The sequence below is a fragment of the Cynocephalus volans genome, chromosome 8 (assembly GCF_027409185.1).
Source record: "Cynocephalus volans isolate mCynVol1 chromosome 8, mCynVol1.pri, whole genome shotgun sequence".
Lineage (NCBI taxonomy): Eukaryota > Metazoa > Chordata > Mammalia > Dermoptera > Cynocephalidae > Cynocephalus > Cynocephalus volans.
In genome coordinates this window covers 109,784,519-109,801,463 of record NC_084467.1, presented here as the reverse complement: position 1 = coordinate 109,801,463, position 16,945 = coordinate 109,784,519, and the positions used below count along the sequence as shown (strand labels likewise).

Here is a 16,945-nt window from a genome sequence, read left to right as displayed (position 1 = left end):
ATACATTCTCTAATTTCTGACTTCTACTTCCTTTGCTGTGCTGAATCCCTGATTCAAGAGATGAGAGCTCTGAAAGGCAATTCAACTTTTTCGAATCACAGACCCCTCTAAGAATACCTGGTGCAAGCTATAAATTCCCCTCTGGTGTAAGCTGTGAACAAAAATGTTTATACATTATCCAGGCATTCTGAAGCCTTCACATACTCCATGGAGCACAGGTTAAGAACTTCTGCTGTGAGAAGCCTCAGGTTGCAGGAGGAAAGCTGAGGGTTTAGGCTACCTTTGCTTGAAAGTATCCATTAGAGGCAAGGAGAAAAGGCTCGGAAGGATTACAGTGTGAAGTACATGTTAGCACAGGTAAGAGCAGGTGGTAGGATGAGCTCTGTAAGAAAACACACTATTGCCTCCAGCATTCTCCCTTCCCCTGACCCCTTCTCCCACCAGCACCCACTCTCAGGGAGAGGCAGAAACCTTTGGGTGGGACTCTTCCTCTATGAAGTGAGCATTGTAGTGACTCAGGCTGGAGAGCTTCTGAGACCAGGGACTCCTGAGTCGTGTTCCTCTACACTGATTTTTAAGGGGAACTACATGGGAAGACTTCGAGCTGGGTGGTGGTGGTCAGAGACACTGAGGAGAATCTTTCTCCTAGGGCACTTGCCACGATTCATCAATCTGACCTAAAGACTGAATGGTAGCACCAGCATAAATTATGATACTAAGGCTCAGGCTTCCAGTTGCTGGTTTCTAGTGAAGAGGTTTGATTAACGGGGAAGGAAGGAGTAATACCTACGATGGGCAAAAAGAGAGATGAGTACTGTTTTTCGAAGACTTAAGACAGCTGAATATCATTTGAATGGATCGTTTTCACGCTGTACTTGAGGGGAACTCTGAGCATCCAGGGTTCTGGAGCCAGGCTACTTGTGTTTGAGAACCCCTCACTGCCCAGACTTGTAGCCAAAGACTATATCCCCTGCTTTGGCTTCTTGAGTGGAAACACCTGTTCATTGAACTTTCTGGGCAACCCAGACCTCATGTTATCTCATTTCATCTACTGCCTCCTGCTGCCTGTTCAGAACACCCCTGAAGGAAAGAGAATAGACTCTTAGGAACTGGAGATGAAAATAAATAAATTACAATTCACCCAATCACAACTCAACCTTTCAATCCTGATTTGGGCTCATAGAGGGGAAAAGACATGACAAATCCCAAATGCACAGCGACTTGAGAGTGAGTTTGGAATCACCTCACCTAAAGTTATACCTTCAACTCCCCCGGCCTCTCTATACCCAGTTAGAAGTCAACCCTCTTTTTAAAATTTTCCAGGAAAAGTGATTTCACCTGCTTTTCACTGCTCTGATTAAGAAATTCCTTCTGTGGTTTAATTTTTAATGCCTCTTTTTGGACTGCCACTTCATTTCCTCCTTTTTGCCCACCCCCACCCCCATTGGAGCTGGAAGATGAGGGCCCATAAAGTAGACCTGTGCTTTTTACAGCAACACCAGACATTCTTCCTTGGAATTGAACTATTTTCAAATACTTTTTACTTTTTTAAAAGTAAAAATAGGGGGCTGGCCCATGGCTCACTCGGGAGAGTGTGGTGCTGATAACACCAAGGCCGCAGGTTCGGATCCCATATAGGGTGGGCCGGTTAGCTCAATGGGTGAGCATGGTGCTGACAACACCAAGTCAAGGGTTAAGATCCCCTTACCAGTCATCTTTAAAAAAAAAAAAAAAAAGTAAAAATAGGGCTGGCCAGTTAGCTCAGTTGGTTAGACCACACACAGCCTTATAACAAAAGGTCACATGTTCAGATCCCCGGACTGGCCAGCCACCAGATTAAAAAAAAAAAGTAAAACTAGCTATAGAAATCAAGGCACTCAAATACCTAGAAATAATCTTAACAAGAAAAATGTAAATTCTACATGAATGAAAACTTTAAAATGCTACTGATGGGACATCAATGATTTAAATGTATGAGAAGATTCTGTATCATAAATACAACAACAATCCCCAAGGAAATCTGAAAATATGATTCCAATCAAAATAACATTAACAGTAGGACATAAAAGTAAATTATAGTGTATTCCCATAGTACAATAATATACAGTAATGAGAACAAATGTACTAAAATTATACACAACAATATGGTTGAATCTCACAGAAATAATTTGAACAAAGGAAGCCAGACGAGAGTACATACTCTGTGATTCTCTTTATATAAAACACAAAAACAGGCAAAACTAGTTTATGGTATTAGGAGTTGGAAGAGTGGCTATCCTTGAAGGGAGTGTGACTGGGAGGGAACAAGGACAGCTTCTGGGGCACTGGTATGTTCTGTTTCTTGACCTGGTGCTGGTTACAAGAATGTATTCCACTTCTGAAAATTCATCAAGATGTACGCTTATCATTTGTGCATTTTTCTGCATGTATATTGTACATTAATTTTTCAATTGTGGTAAAAAACACAAGGTACATCAATTTTAAAAAACAGTATGGTAGAATATGAATGGACATATCAATGGAACAAAGTGAAAAATCCAGAAATAAAACCAAATACATGTGGCAATTTGTGTATTATAAAGACAGCATTCAAAAAGGAGAAAATATGGGGTCTTTGAATAAGATTGGATAAAACAAAGTAAAGTTGGATCCCTAGCTCACAACTTTACACCGAAATAAATTCCAGATGAATCAAATACATACACAAAAAGATAGTACAAAAGTGTTTAAATAAAGCATAGGAGTTTTTAAAATTATCTAGGTAGTGGAAGCCTTTTCTAAATATGGTTTGAAATCCAGAAGTTATCAAAGAAAATGTTGATAAATTCACCTATGTAAAAATAAAAAATATTTGTATAACAAAAAATTACCATAAACAAAGTAAAAAGACATAGGAAAAACTGGGAAAAGGAAAAAATATTTTTAACTTCCATACAAAGAGCAAATATTAAGAAAAGATCCAACAACCAATAAAAATATGAACAAAGTATAAAGCAGATAATTTACCAAAAAAGTGCAATTGTCACTTAAACATATTAAAAGATTCTCAAACTTATATATAAGAGAAATGAATATTAAAATTGCAGTGAGATACCGTTTACACTATCAGATTGTCAAAAAACAATAAGTTTGATAACACTGTGCAAGTGTGCAAACTGATCCTTTTCAGACATCGCTGATGGGAGAGAAAATTGGCAAAACTTCTGTGGAAGGCAATTGGGTAATACTATACTTGCCAAAATCTTTCTCAAACATTGCAGATGAAATGAAAATGAGAAAAATCAGTTTGAGAGGAAGGGAATTTGCAAAAGTGCATATATCCAAATGAAAAAAAAACAATGCACACACTTCTTTAACCTGTTATTTGCATCCCTAAGTTTTTATCATACAAATATACTCATAGTAGAGTGGAATGAAGTATGCTTGCATATCAATATAATGTTAAAGGACTGGTTAAATATATCTTATATCCCTCAGGCACACTATGAAACTATTACTGTGAGGCAGATCACATGTGCTGTCATGCAAAGATTTCCAGACTATATAAAAGGAAGTTGCAAAATAGTACGTGTAGTGTGTTATTAACCAGGTAAAAATATATACATATGTTAAGTACAGAATATCTTGTAAAAAAAAAAAATGCACAAGAAACTAGTAACACTGATTGCCTCTCAAGGAAAGAAAGACATTCACTGTAATATCCTTTTGTTGCTTTTTTTTTTTTTTTGGCAGCTGACTGGTACAGACAGGGATCCGAACCCTTGACCTTGGTGTTAAACAACACGTGCTCTAACCGAGCTAACCCGCCAGCCCGCCTTCTGAATTTTGTAGAATACGCATTTATTATTTATTTAAAACACATACTTTTTTTAATTAATAGAAAACGAAAAACTGAGACCCAAAGGCATCTCCCTAACTGACCAAAGATACAATCTAGAGTTGCGTTCATTCAAACAAACATTTATTGAGAGCTCATCACGTGCCAGGCATTGTGCGGAAGATCTTCCAACGACAAGGAGCGCACGACCCCTGGTCTCCAGGATGAGCCCCTAGTGGGGGGCGGCGGACCGGGTGGGGCACAGAGCCCGGCTCGCGAGGAGGTCGCAGGGACCAACCGTTCTCAACGGTCCAGCGACCTGACGACGGCTGGAATTCAATCTTCCAAAGCAAAGCGCAGCCTGCAGAAACCCACCCCCAGAAACGCCCCCCCACCTCCCCCCGGCTCGGGCCTTCGCCTGCCGCCCGACCCGCCGCACTCGATCCCCGGGGAAGGGCGGGCCCCTGACGCCCCCACTAGCCGCAGCCCCCTTACCACGGCGTCGGAACTCCGGCCCCATCTCCACCTCTCCCGCACCGTGTGTTCATGCCTCGGCCCAGGAATAGAAGAGTGCGTCCTCGCTCTCTGCGGTTCAGGGCCTTCCCCTCGACCTTCTCTCCATCTGCGAAGCCTAGTTCTTTTTTTTTTTTTTTTTTTTTTTCTCTCATTTCTCCTGAGCCCCTGTCACACATGGGGGACCGACCGAAGCAAAAGATCCCAAGAGAAACAAGCCGTGGAGCATCGCCCATCATGAGGCTGCTTTCCTGCGGTCACGGGGCTGTGGAGTGGCAATCGCTTGGTACAAAGGCGCCAATTTTGTGCGAGCGGTTACAAGCATGAGTGAATGATACCCAACCCCCTCGCACCTTGGTCACAGCCTCGGGAGCGCTGATTCTCCCCCAGTGTTTAGGAGGCGGAAGCCTCCTCGGTAATAGCCTAGCGGTGGGCTGAGTGAGAGCTCGGTGAAGCTTGTAATTGGCTGTTTAATTCCCAGCAGGTGCGATCCCGATGAACAACATCGCCTTTTCCCGGACCTTATTGGCTGACAGGGTGCGCCGGCTTTGGATTCCATCCGGGTAATTAGGAATCAGCAAGCAGCTGCCCCGTCGCTCAGAGGCAGCTCACGGAAGGATTGGTTGTGGCGGGAAAGGCGATTGGTCCGACTGCGAATGGGGCGTTGATTGGTGCAGGTGGGCTGCGGGGGCGGGGAAGTAGCGGCTGAAGCACCTCCCTCAGGGCTGGGCGTGGCTGTGTGAGTGGGAGGCGGCGGGGGTGGCCGTGTGGAGGTGCGAGGTGCGAGGAGCTAGGCGTGAGGTGGGGCGTACCACAGCTGACTCTGGGAGGAGCGGTAAAGGCGGGGATCGAGAGCGGAGGTTTGGGGAGTGGGAGAGGCTGGGCAGTGGTTGACGGAAATGCGGGGTCCAGGGAAGGGAGGCGCCGACGCGCCCGGGCAAGGCGCGGGTGTGGGGCCCAGGGCGGGTGCCAGAGCCCCGGTCTCCGAGGCGCTGTTTGGGGGTAGCTTTCCCGGCGGGGGCTAGTAGCTGCATCCAAAGGAGATGCTTTGGTCCCAGGGTTAGGCCCCAACGGACCCGGTGCGAGAGACAGTTTGCCCCGAGTTAGTTTGCCTTTTACTTTCCCCAGCTTTTTCTTTAGTTACTTGCAATAGGATGACTGTTTACAGTCGTCGCAGTAATACACTAGGGTGTTTGTTTGTTTTTCCAATCTCTCTCCTTATTCTTTAATGCAGGTATCGTTATGGGGTTTGGCTGAAGACCCCCATTTCAAAGCCTGACCTTTAGATCCTTTCCTTAACTTGAGAGAATGGCCTGAGGCCTTTTTTAACTCACGGTTTTAAAAGAAATGTACCAAGGATGAGAACGTATGAGGTGCTTCAATTCTATAAGCAGGTTACCATGTTTTATTTACGTTGTAGGTTCTGGTTATCAGGAGATACTGGAATGAGTTATCCTTACTGGCATGGAGCTCACAATGTGATTTAACTGCTACAAATGTTTTTGAAATGATAACATAAAATTAAGACTAGTTATGCATAGAAGGTCGTCTTTGGCAACTGTCTAATACAAATGTCAGGAAATTTCAGAGTTAGCTTTTACTAAAGCCATTACCTAGCTACATTTCACACTCAGAAATGATCCACGTCTCTTCTTAGCTTCCCCAGGAACTATGGCCGTAAGTTCTAGTCTCTTCTCCCTTCCTATTCAGTATTTATTTAGCCTCCTCTCTGCAGACAGACCATTCAATTTTAAATAATACAATCAAATTAGCATTCAGTGCTATGAAATTATCCCCATTTCCGCCATTATTTCCCACTTTTATTTAAGGGAAACTTATAGCTGTGAAAGGATATGCAAATGGTAAACAAAACTATTCTTATGAATCAAGTAGATACTCATTCTTTGAGACATCAGTTGATAAAAAGCACAAATTCATTTGTAATATCTAAAGAGGAGTTAGTGAAATTTTGCTTTTGTTTCATATAGAAATCGCCCCACAGATTTATCCTCGTCATAGATATTCATCTTCCTGGGACACACACTCCGTCCACCACCAAGTCATCAATGTTCTCTATCTCAAACACCACTGTATACCACGTGCTTAAACCAGAAATTTGATAGCCAGCTGTTTGGCTCTGCCCTCTGCTTTTCCATAAATCGATTGCTAAGTCTTGTGTATTCTGCTTATTAAAACTCTAATCCATCTACTTCTTCCATCGTTGACACCTCGACCGGTCTCTGATTGGTCTTTCTGCACCCTGCTTCCTTCAATTCATTCTCCTCACTACAGAGAACGCCGTTAATTAAGACTTTACAAGCATGGTGTGTGTTATGAAGGAATGGTTGGAATACTATGGAAGCCTATAGCAACGAAACCCAAGCTAGTGCAGGGTGTCAGGATTTGGGTGGTAGGGAGACAGGTTGGCTGAAGAGCGAGAAGAATATTAGGTATCCTTTTGTCTTGATCCTTATATTTTCAGAGCTAGAGGGAAAAGAATGGTATTAGTCCTTTGAGCTTTTGTAAAGAGGTACGGTTATGACTGCCCCCCTTTTTTTTTTAAGATAACTGGTAAGGGGATCTCAACCCTTGGCTTGGTGTTGTCACCACCATGCTCAGCCAGTGAGCCAACCGGCCATCCCTATATAGGATCCGAACCCGTGGCCTTGGTGTTATGAGCACCACACTCTCCTGAGTGAGCCATGGGCTGGCCCATGATTGCCCTTTAAAGCAGTCTTTTTCCCTTGCACACTGTATTGTGTAGAAATAACTTAATTAGCTGTGTTACCTTAGGGAAATCCTTTTATATCCGAGAGCCTCAGTTTCCCCAGTTGCAACATTTTAATCGAATCAATTTTTGTGATCACTTCCAGTTCTAAAATTCTGTGATTTCTATGCCCCATACATGTGAATTATGGCCAGAAAGGTGGTGGTAAAGGCATTAAAATACAGAGCAAGTTATTGCTCTTGTTCATAGGGATACATTTATTTCCATTTTCTGAAATCTTGAACACTTACAGACTCTTGCCTATCAAGACCTTCCCTGCTGGAGGGGAAGCTCCGTGAAGGTAGCTACTTAATTTTGTATCTTGTCTGTTCCGTCCCAAGGGCCAAGTACACATCAGATACTCAATATTTATTGGTTTGAATGCAGCAGATAAATGAGTCATTTTAATGAGATGGTTTTCAACTATGTGCCATCTAAGAAATAAACCTTTTAACTTCTAGCTCCTCCCTACTGTTGCATTGACCAAGACTTCATGTTGTCTTTGTATTGCCATGTAATTACATGTTTTTGTTTATCTTTCCTACTAGATTGTGTGTCTCAGAGCAGGAATTCTTATTTCTCCTGTCCCCAGTATGCTCAGCCCACATCAAAGAACTATCATTACTTAACGAGCCACATTAATAATGAAGACAAGCTTTGTACTTTAGAGACCATCTGGGAAGATATATGAAGTAACTAGGAGATAAAAGTCATCAAATCTTTTCTAGAAACCCGGAATAAGCCACCCTTCAGTGTAGGAAAGTAGCAGTTTGGAGGTTATGTGTGCAAGAATTCTTTAAGCAAAAAATCTTTATGAAATGGAACTTGTTTCCTTTCCTTTGGTGTATACAAAAGTGTTTACATGATACCACCCAAACTATCGCAGTAGTGAAAGATTTTATTTGGAGTCCGTTTTTCACAAAAGCTGATTTTTATCCAGTGAATTGGGGACTGAACCTCATAAATGAAGACAAACAGCCCACATTAAACTCAATCCTTCCCATCCTACCCCCTAAAAAAGTGTGGGGGGAGGAGTAGAGGAGTATTCTCTCACCTTGATCAGTCTCTAAAAGCGATATACTGGGTATATTGAGTAACTAATTGCCTGGAATAGATGAGACACTTGAAATCTCCACCAAAATAAGGTTTTTTTATTCCCCTCCAGAGCATGAGTCTGATCGAGAGGGTGGATTAAATTTGTTTAATACTATTGGCTAGAAAAAAATAGATTTGGCAGATTTCCTGTAGTTCTCTGAAGAACCTTATTCAATTCTACTGATCAGTAAAGCTCTTTGAGACCAGATGCAAATTCAGGTTGTCTGTATGGCAGTAATAAGAAATTCACCTCCAGTCTCCTTACCTGACTGTATCTGCTGCTTAGAATGAGATTTCTCTGCTAGGTCTCCTTTCCCTCTTCCTGATAGGCTTTCAGGGACAGCATATGTAGAACCAAAGTTTTATTCCAGAGTAGGTAGGTCCTCTATTAATGAGTATGTTTTTAGCCTTACTAGGATACAACTAGTTTGGTTTTTTTCCCCCAAGGTGAAAGACATTTTTATGTATTATAATTATTTGGGTTGAATTTTTGTAGCTGGAGGCAAATTATAGCATAAATCACATTTATTTATCCTTAAGCAAAGGTACAGTTTTGGTGAAGGAGCAGGACAGAACCCCATTTCATAGTTGGTTGAGGATTAAATTTAAAAAGTAGAGACAGTAAATGAACACTACACTTCAAAGAAAGATAAGTAGCGTGAAGAACTTTACTATGCTTGGAATGGCATTCCATGCAAAGACAACAGCTTCTCGAAAGGCCAGGAGGCATAGAAAGATAAGGGATTTTAAGCAGTTTTATATAAAATCTAAGTATATATTTTTTAAATATTTGATTCATTTAATAATTTTTTTGTGTCTTTGTCTTTTAAAACTGTGATCAATGTATAGTTCAGTGGGGTGGGGAGTGAGGTAAGCCTCTACTTAGTTGTATGTGTCCCTTAGCTAACTTTTTAAAAATACTTTGAGATCTTTTATATGAAATAGATTTTGAGATTGCTGAAGCTCTTGAAATGGGAAAGTAGGCAGTAGTATTCTTTTCAATACTGTTCCCTTGCCTCTCTGCCAGTCATACAGGTGTTGGGTGAAAGCTGCTTTTCCCTGGTTTGCTTATTTCAGGATGTAAGTAGGAGTACAGCAGAAAATGTCCACTGAAAGGACTTCTTGGACAAGCTTGTCCACTATTCAGAAAATAGCCCTGGGCCTCGGGATCCCAGCCAGTGCAACAATTGCCTATATCCTATACCGCAGGTATAAGGAAAGCAGAGGTATGTGAACCACATGGCTGTGCATGTGAAAATGTTCAGACTAAGTTCCTGCCTTGTTAAGTTGAAATGAAAACTCCTTGCCAGATGGTATTATTTGTTGGGATGTGATTGGCTTTCTGTGAGGAATCTTTGAAACTGTTTGGTTTTATCTTTTCTATGTTCTTACTGTGAAGCTAGTCTATGAAATGAACTCATCTTATAACTCTGTTGATCTGTTTCCTTCAGCAACATCAATGTAGCAATGGGTTTTTTAAATATCTATATCTTATCTTTTTTATATGTGCCTTCTCTCTAATTAGTTGTTAGGAGAAGGCAGTTTTCCCACACGTTGGACCTGGAAAAATGATTTTATGTACAAATCAGTCAGAAGTTCTGAGCCTAATGTATGCCTGGGGCAACTTCTGGCCTTCATTCTACTCTAGGAGTCTTATCTTAGAAGAAGCAGTTTGCCCCAAACCCAGCACCTCTTCTTCACAGTCTGATTTTCCCATTTTAGCATCTGAAACAGTATCCCAGAGAAAATACCCATCCCTGGTCTTTTGAGACCTTCTAATTCCCACTGCTACTTCTCCTTGTCACTATGATTGAGATGCTCAGTTTATCTCTTGGATCAGTGCCTCTTTGACAGCCAGAATTTGGGGAAGGGCTAGTGGTAGCTTTGGGTGTTATCTGAAGTCTGATCTGATAAACCATGACCTGTGCAGAAGAGCGGCTAACATTTGTTGGGGAAGATGACATCGAGATAGAGATGCGGGTTCCCCAGGAGGCTGTGAAGCTCATCATTGGCCGGCAAGGAGCCAATATTAAACAGGTAAGTGTGTGAGCAGGCAGTCGGCTTTCCCAGGGATTCTATTTATTGACTCATTCCCTTGTTCTGACCCGATATCATAAAACACACCCATGCTATGTATATTTTAAAAAGAAAAAATACAGGAACTTTTTAGCTAACTGTGCTGTTACTTCTAGAGAAAAGTACCTCTATTCCCTGGAGAATGGATGACTTCACTTGAAATAGGGGTTTTAGAGTGAGTAATTGTCAGCTTGGTATAACTTGAACTATTCTGTTATGGAATTAATGAACCTCCTGTTAATTGACAGTAAATATTTAATTGCTTGGCTCTTATCATTTTCCATTGTTCAGTTGAAATGGCAAAACAAAATATTTCATTCTCTACTCAAATAAAATGATGGGGGGAAAGGGTTCTAAACATAACAAGGAATGGTTTTGAAATAACTGCAATTTGGAGTTACCTTTGTTACTAATCTCCTTCCATAGGTACAGGTAATTGAGGACCAATTATAGCATTTTTGATCAGCTGATGCCTTTGGCCGACTCCATATACCTCCAGAGTTTGGTTTAGAGTGTCCTTAGCCAGGCCCAAATGGAACCTCTCCCAGAATGTACTGCCACGTATCCTTTTCTCTGCAGCTGCGGAAACAGACAGGTGCTCGGATTGATGTGGACACGGAAAATGTAGGCGATGAGCGAGTGCTTCTTATCAGTGGTTTTCCTGTTCAGGTGTGCAAGGCCAAAGCAGCAATTCATCAGATCCTGACAGAGAATACCCTGGTGTCTGAGCAGCTCTCAGTTCCCCAGAGATCTGTGGGCAGAATCATAGGTACCACTGGATGGCTTCCTCTGCTGTTTCCTGTATTCTTTACCTTTGCCTTTTCTTTCATACCTTCCCAAGGGTTTTTACTGGCCTACTGCCCCTTCACCTTGCTGAGGGGGAAAAAAAAAGACAGGGACATTGAGACCAGAGCTTTACCTTTTTACAGAACTGGAGGTAAAATAAAACCCATTAGTTCAGGAAGTTGTGTGATGTGAACCTTACAAATAGGTTCAAGAAGGATTCTGGTAAATGTACAAGGGTACTTAACATGAAACTTTTTTTTTTTTTTTTTTGTCTTTTTTGTGACCGGTAAAGGGATTGCAACCCTTGGCTTGGTGGCGCCCGCACCGCGCTCAGCCAGTGAGTGCACCGGCCATCCCTATATAGGATCCGAACCCACAGCGGGAGCGCCGCCGCACACCCAAGCACCACACTCTCCCGAGTGCGCCACAGGGCCGGCCCAACATGAAACTTCTAATGAACTTTTTTATCTTTCAATTCTATTTTTCCACAAACTTTTTGGAGAATACTTGTATTTACCTCATAACAGATTTTTAAAGGGAAGCTAGGGATGCTCGTGTTGTCCCAGATCTTTCAAGATAATGCTGTAGAGACCGCCTATTATGCTTTCCCCTAGATCATTCCTTAGTGCTGCTGTTGGAGACAGAGAAATGTCCCATCCTTGGTCCAGTGTTCTGCCACCATGTAGCATATCTTCTTGAGAGCTGGAGATATAAAGTATGGCCTTGCTGAGTGGTCAAAAAATGGAAATGACATGAAGTTAACCTAGCCAAAGTGTGGAGTTTAAATTTGCTAAAGCAAAGAATCCATTATTTTCTTTCCTACAGTAATGATTTCAGGATTCTTGTTTTCCATTCAACATCTTACATTTTGTTTAATTTGGAAATGAGAACTGTCTCCCTTCTCCTATTATATACAACATATGGACTTCTGTAGTTGTTAAGGTTTTTTTTTGTTTGTTTGTTTGTTTTCTGTAGTTGTTAAGGTTGACCAGGAGGGAAGGACAGGTTTTTATGTATTGTTCAATGTAGGGAGAGGCGGTGAGACGATTCGTTCTATCTGTAAGGCCTCTGGAGCCAAGATTACCTGTGACAGAGAATCAGAGGGGACATTACTACTATCAAGACTTATAAAAATCTCAGGAACACAGAAGGAAGTGACAGCAGCTAAGGCAAGTAGCTGATAGACTTTGAATTGTCCCTAAGAATGAAAAGAACCCTTTACTCCATCCTGGGTCAGAGTATCTGTCCACATAGATAACATCCCTTTTTAAATTTTCCCCAGCATTTGATACTGGAGAAAGTTTCAGAAGATGAAGAACTTCGGAAGAGAATTGCCCACTCTGCAGAAACCAGAGTCCCACGCAAGCAGCCAATCAGTGTGAGAAGAGAGGAAATGACAGATCCAGGTGATGCTGGAGAGCCAACTTTATGGAATAGCACCAGTTCTAGCATGGAGCAGGCCACACCCCTGGTGGTTCTTCCTTGCAAAGGAGGTGGCGACATGGCTGCGGTAGGACCAAAAGAAGGTTCCTGGGAGAAACCTAATGATAACAGCATTCAGAAGTCTGGAGCTCAGGCCAGTCCAGAGATGTCCATGTTTGAAAGTATGTAACAAAGAGAGAACCCGTTAACTGTATGGAAGATGGAAATACTATCTTAGATGATCCAAAATAGGAAGCAATAAAAAATTTCTTTTCATGACTGTGCTTATACGTGTGTCATCACAGATGTGCCTTGCTGTTAATATCTTACTTGGATTAATACTAAACAATAAATAATATTTTTCCAAATATAAACAAGCTAATGATAAAGGAAATGAGATAGAAATATGCTGACACAGAAAACTAGTTTGTGAGTAATACGTCAAATATTCTTCCAGATAAGTAAATGATATTCTTCTTCCAAACAAGTAAAATTTAGGCAAGTAAAATTTAAATGAGTAAAATTCTCAGCCTGATTTTTTTTTTCTGTCTCATTACTGTATTTAAAAATCATTATTCAAGAATAAAAAGGCCACGAGCTTTCTCTTCTGTACATAGGTACTAGCATGGGCAGAGATGACTGTGGCCCCCAAGAAGCTCATGGACTTGTCCAGGGCCACATAATGAATCAGCAGTAGAGTGGGATCTCGAACAGGCCCATAACTGTTGCTGTCCACATACCTTTTTACTGATCCATGCTGCAGCTAGCGTATGGAGGATTTACCTTTATTATAATTGGTGAATGACTTAAATACATGGCATATGACGAAGAATGTTACTCAGATACATAGAAAAGTACAAGAGATAGTTTCATAACCTTTCTACAGAATGTTCTTTATGAATCATCCATTTGTCCCTCCAGCCATTTTAAATATGGTAACAGCCACTTGGTATTTGTACCTCTCACCTCCCTGATGCAGTCTCCCCATTTCAGCCAGAGATGGTTCTGATATTACCACCATCTTATCCCTGTGTTCAGTTCCCAGTCCTGACTTCAGTTTTCATGCTGATGAGTACCTAGAAGTCTATGTCTCTGCTTCTGAACACCCTAACCACTTCTGGATCCAAATCATTGGCTTCCGCAGCCTGCAATTGGATAAGCTTGTCAGTGAGATGACCCAGTACTATGAGAATAGTCTGGTGAGTTGCCATAGAGACAGGGCTGGGGTTTGATGAAAAAGGGGCATATCTTTTTCATTGTAATATGTTATCTTCCTTTTCCTGTGGGGCAGTTACTCGTTTGTTCTTCCTTCTGGTTTTCCCTGTTTGTTTATTAGCTTACCACTTTGTAACTCTACCCCCTCCTGACTCCTTACCCCCATGTATAGCCTCAAGACTTGATTGTGCACGTAGGAGACATTGTAGCAGCACCTTTACCTACAAATGGTTCCTGGTATCGAGCCCAAGTACTTGGGACCTTGGAAAATGGGAACTTAGACCTCTACTTTGTTGACTTTGGAGATAATGGAGATTGCCCACTAAAGGACCTCAGGGCTCTCAGGTCAGTGGGGAGGCCAGGGTGGAGACAGCTGGAATCCCAACTGTTGACTCAGCCCTGGCTCTGGAGTGGTGTGCTGTTAGCACTCCTCACCAGGGGAATTTAGAAGGGAACCTGTTTACAGAGAGCGGATGATTATCTTATGCTTGTTAGTTGGTTTTGTCTAAAAGCAAGGAATGTAAGAAGGCCCTTCTGGCCCTATGATTTTAATTTCAGTTTCTTTCACTTTAGGAGTGACTTCCTAAGCCTTCCATTTCAAGCAATAGAGTGTAGTCTGGCACGGATTGCCCCCTCAGGTAAATTGGTCACAAGGCCTATTGACCTTGCCTTTGAATAGAATAACTTTCATGCAGCACATGGGAGGAATTCCCACATTTCCAGGCTTTTTGTGTTCGGGGAGCTCAGATGCCTTTTTCTCACCAGTGTTAGAGAGCAACAGCCAGAAACTTGCCTGGCAGACCCAAACCCACCAGAGAAGACATAAGTGCCTTCCTGAGTAGAAAGGGGTAGTTCCAGCTTCCCTCCAGGGTATAATCCCCACCCCTGTCAGCACTGACCTCTTCTGAGGCACCCCTTACAATCTTTTGCCAGGTGAACAATGGGAAGAGGAAGCTTTGGACGAGTTTGAGAGACTCACTCACTGTGCTGATTGGAAGCCCTTGGTGGCCAAGATCTCTAGCTACGTCCACACTGGCATCTCAACCTGGCCAAAGATTTACTTATATGATACTAGCAGTGGAAAGGTAAGATTGAGATTCACTCACTCCTCACTCTGTCTTAGTTGTATTCATAGCCTCTTTTACTTTTCCTTTCCCAGAAACCCTTATCCGATATTACACCTACTTTGTAAGTTCTTGCTCACCATCCCACAAAAGGGATGCCTTTAAAGCATCAATCCTAGCTCTTCTGCCCTGTTTGCTCAGACTTGCCCTTCCTTACAGAGAGAACATCATTCCCTTTTCATTTTTCTTCTCAGAAACTTGATATTGGGCTAGAATTAGTTCGTAAAGGATATGCAATTGAGCTTCCTGAAGACATGGAAGAAAACAGAACTGTCCCAGACATGTTGAGGGATGTGGTAAGTGAGCCATTGTAGTTATTAGGGTGCTGCTTCTGAGCAAATCTAGTGCATAGAGAGACAACGAGGGTTTCTAGTCTTGATATTTTCTTAGCTCTCCTAAAGACTGTGTTTCTCCACTAATTGATCAAAGGAGGTATTGTGTCTCTAGCAGAAGCCACCTTCAACTGCCTTAACCATATCCTATGAGTAAAGTAACAGGGTGGCTTCTCCTTTCCCACCAGCACACATGGTCTTCCTTTTTCTTTTTTCATCTCCTCAGGCCACAGAAACGAATGCCTCTCTCAGCAGCATGCTCAATGAGAACAAAAAGAGTCCTGGAGAGATAACACATACTCTGTCCTGCCTCAGCTTATCAGGTACAAACAGCATTTTCTCCCTAGACCATCAGTCTCTCCAAACTAGGGAGGTTAAAGCCTTGGTTCCTAGGTCATTGAGCATTGAGAGGCTCATTTTTCTCCTGAGCCTCACTGGCAGTGCATGCTATATAGGACAATGTCTAACTTTCTCCTCCTCGTTTCTGCTCAATAGAAGCTGCCTCTGTGTTTGGTGATGATAACCTTGAAGATGACCACTTACTCTGAAGTCTGGGCTGCAGCTGGCTCAGCCATCTGCTTTGCCGTGTGAGTGGAGCTATCTATCTGTATGAACAGGAAAGTAATGAGGGTGACAACAGGGGCCTTGCTTTATTATTCCCTCTTCCCCATGCCCTATTTTAATATACTTCTTTGCAGCTGATTTCCTGTAGCTTAACTTGCTCTCAGATTGAGCCCTTTCAAGCTTTTTGTCTCTTTTTTTTTTTTTTTTTTTTTTTGTCATTTTTACGTGACCGGCACTCAGCCAGTGAGTGCACTGGTCATTCCTATATAGGATCCGAACCCGCGGCGGGAGCGTCGCCGTGCTCCCAGCACAGCACTCTACCGAGTGTGCCACGGGCTCGGCCCAAGCTTTTTGTCTCTTTGTGTCTTTGGCAGGATTTGGCACAGGATTTGGTACCTGGAGAGAGGAGTCTATGATAAGGAGATCCATGCAGTTCTTCGTTTTTTACACAAATGGTCTGGCTTGCTGTGGACCAAATCCATTTTCTCCTTCCCTTGGACTACCAGAAAGAATATGGGGCAGAGGGAAACAAGTACTTCTCCCTCACTCCAACCCCTTACTTCTCCCCCGCCCTCCAGTGTTTGAATACTGCTGTGTTACTTCCAGGCTGTTCAATGTCAGGCTCAATCTCCTCTGCCAGTCATGCACATTACTGCTAGTCTGTGTCCTTTTTGAGCCTAGGAAACAGCCAGGGTTTGGTCACTGGAAGTGATGATTCTGCAGACTTCTGACTCACCTCATCAGGTGATTCTGATTTAAAGAAGTGTTTGAATGGTGAACTCAGATTGGGAACTCAGTTGAGTCAAGACGGAAAGGAAAAACCAGCATAATTATATTAAAAAGCCTCAGGAAGTGGGAAGAGAATACCGCCTCCCAGCCTTAATTGCTGATGTTATTGGAGACAGGTTTTTGAAACAGTGCTGTGGTTATTTTTCTGTAAACTTTAAAGTTCAAGTAGAAAAGGAGAGGAGGCGGCTCAGGAAATACTCTAAATTGCTAGTATGGTATCTATAATGTACGTGTATTCATACATCCAAAGAGAAAAAGAACATATAGTTCTGTTTAAATCATTTGGGGGATTCTTTGAATAAAGTTCTCAAGAAAATTATACAAAAACCAAATGCTGATTGAATCACAAGGTGAAAGCAGGCCTGTGGGTAAAATACGTTCTGAGCCTAAATCTGGTGAAAATTGCCAACCATTTTACATAAAGGGGTCCATCCGTTAAACAGGT

At 42.3% G+C, this 16,945-nt stretch overlaps 1 protein-coding gene across 2 annotated transcripts; it reads left to right on the top strand.

The window, feature by feature from the left end:
• Positions 1 to 5,084: 5,084 nt before the first annotated feature.
• Positions 5,085 to 16,850, top strand: TDRKH (tudor and KH domain containing). Of its 2 annotated transcripts, none has more exons than XM_063105376.1 (14): positions 5,085 to 5,165; positions 9,270 to 9,418; positions 10,123 to 10,229; positions 10,938 to 11,037; positions 12,084 to 12,223; positions 12,337 to 12,658; positions 13,515 to 13,675; positions 13,864 to 14,036; positions 14,265 to 14,329; positions 14,625 to 14,776; positions 15,010 to 15,111; positions 15,374 to 15,470; positions 15,643 to 15,734; positions 16,086 to 16,850. In XM_063105376.1, exons 2-13 carry the CDS (start codon positions 9,295 to 9,297, stop codon positions 15,693 to 15,695), a joined length of 1,596 nt encoding a protein of 531 aa, XP_062961446.1. In that variant the 5' UTR covers positions 5,085 to 5,165; positions 9,270 to 9,294; the 3' UTR covers positions 15,696 to 15,734; positions 16,086 to 16,850. The 2 variants fall into 2 exon arrangements, with proteins under 2 accessions (XP_062961446.1, XP_062961445.1); XM_063105375.1 differs by having other exon boundaries at positions 10,848 to 11,037.
• The last annotated feature ends 95 nt before the right edge of the window (positions 16,851 to 16,945 follow it).

What these genes read in the sequence shown, in the direction of transcription:
- TDRKH (XM_063105375.1), top strand. Translation starts at nt 9,295, where the DNA reads ATGTCCACTGAAAGGACTTCTTGGACAAGCTTGTCCACTATTCAGAAA. An exon ending in AGTACTATGAGAATAGTCTG is followed by an intron (nt 13,676 to 13,863) that starts GTGAGTTGCCAT and finishes CCCCATGTATAG; the next exon opens with CCTCAAGACTTGATTGTGCA. An exon ending in CAGACATGTTGAGGGATGTG is followed by an intron (nt 15,112 to 15,373) that starts GTAAGTGAGCCA and finishes TCATCTCCTCAG; the next exon opens with GCCACAGAAACGAATGCCTC.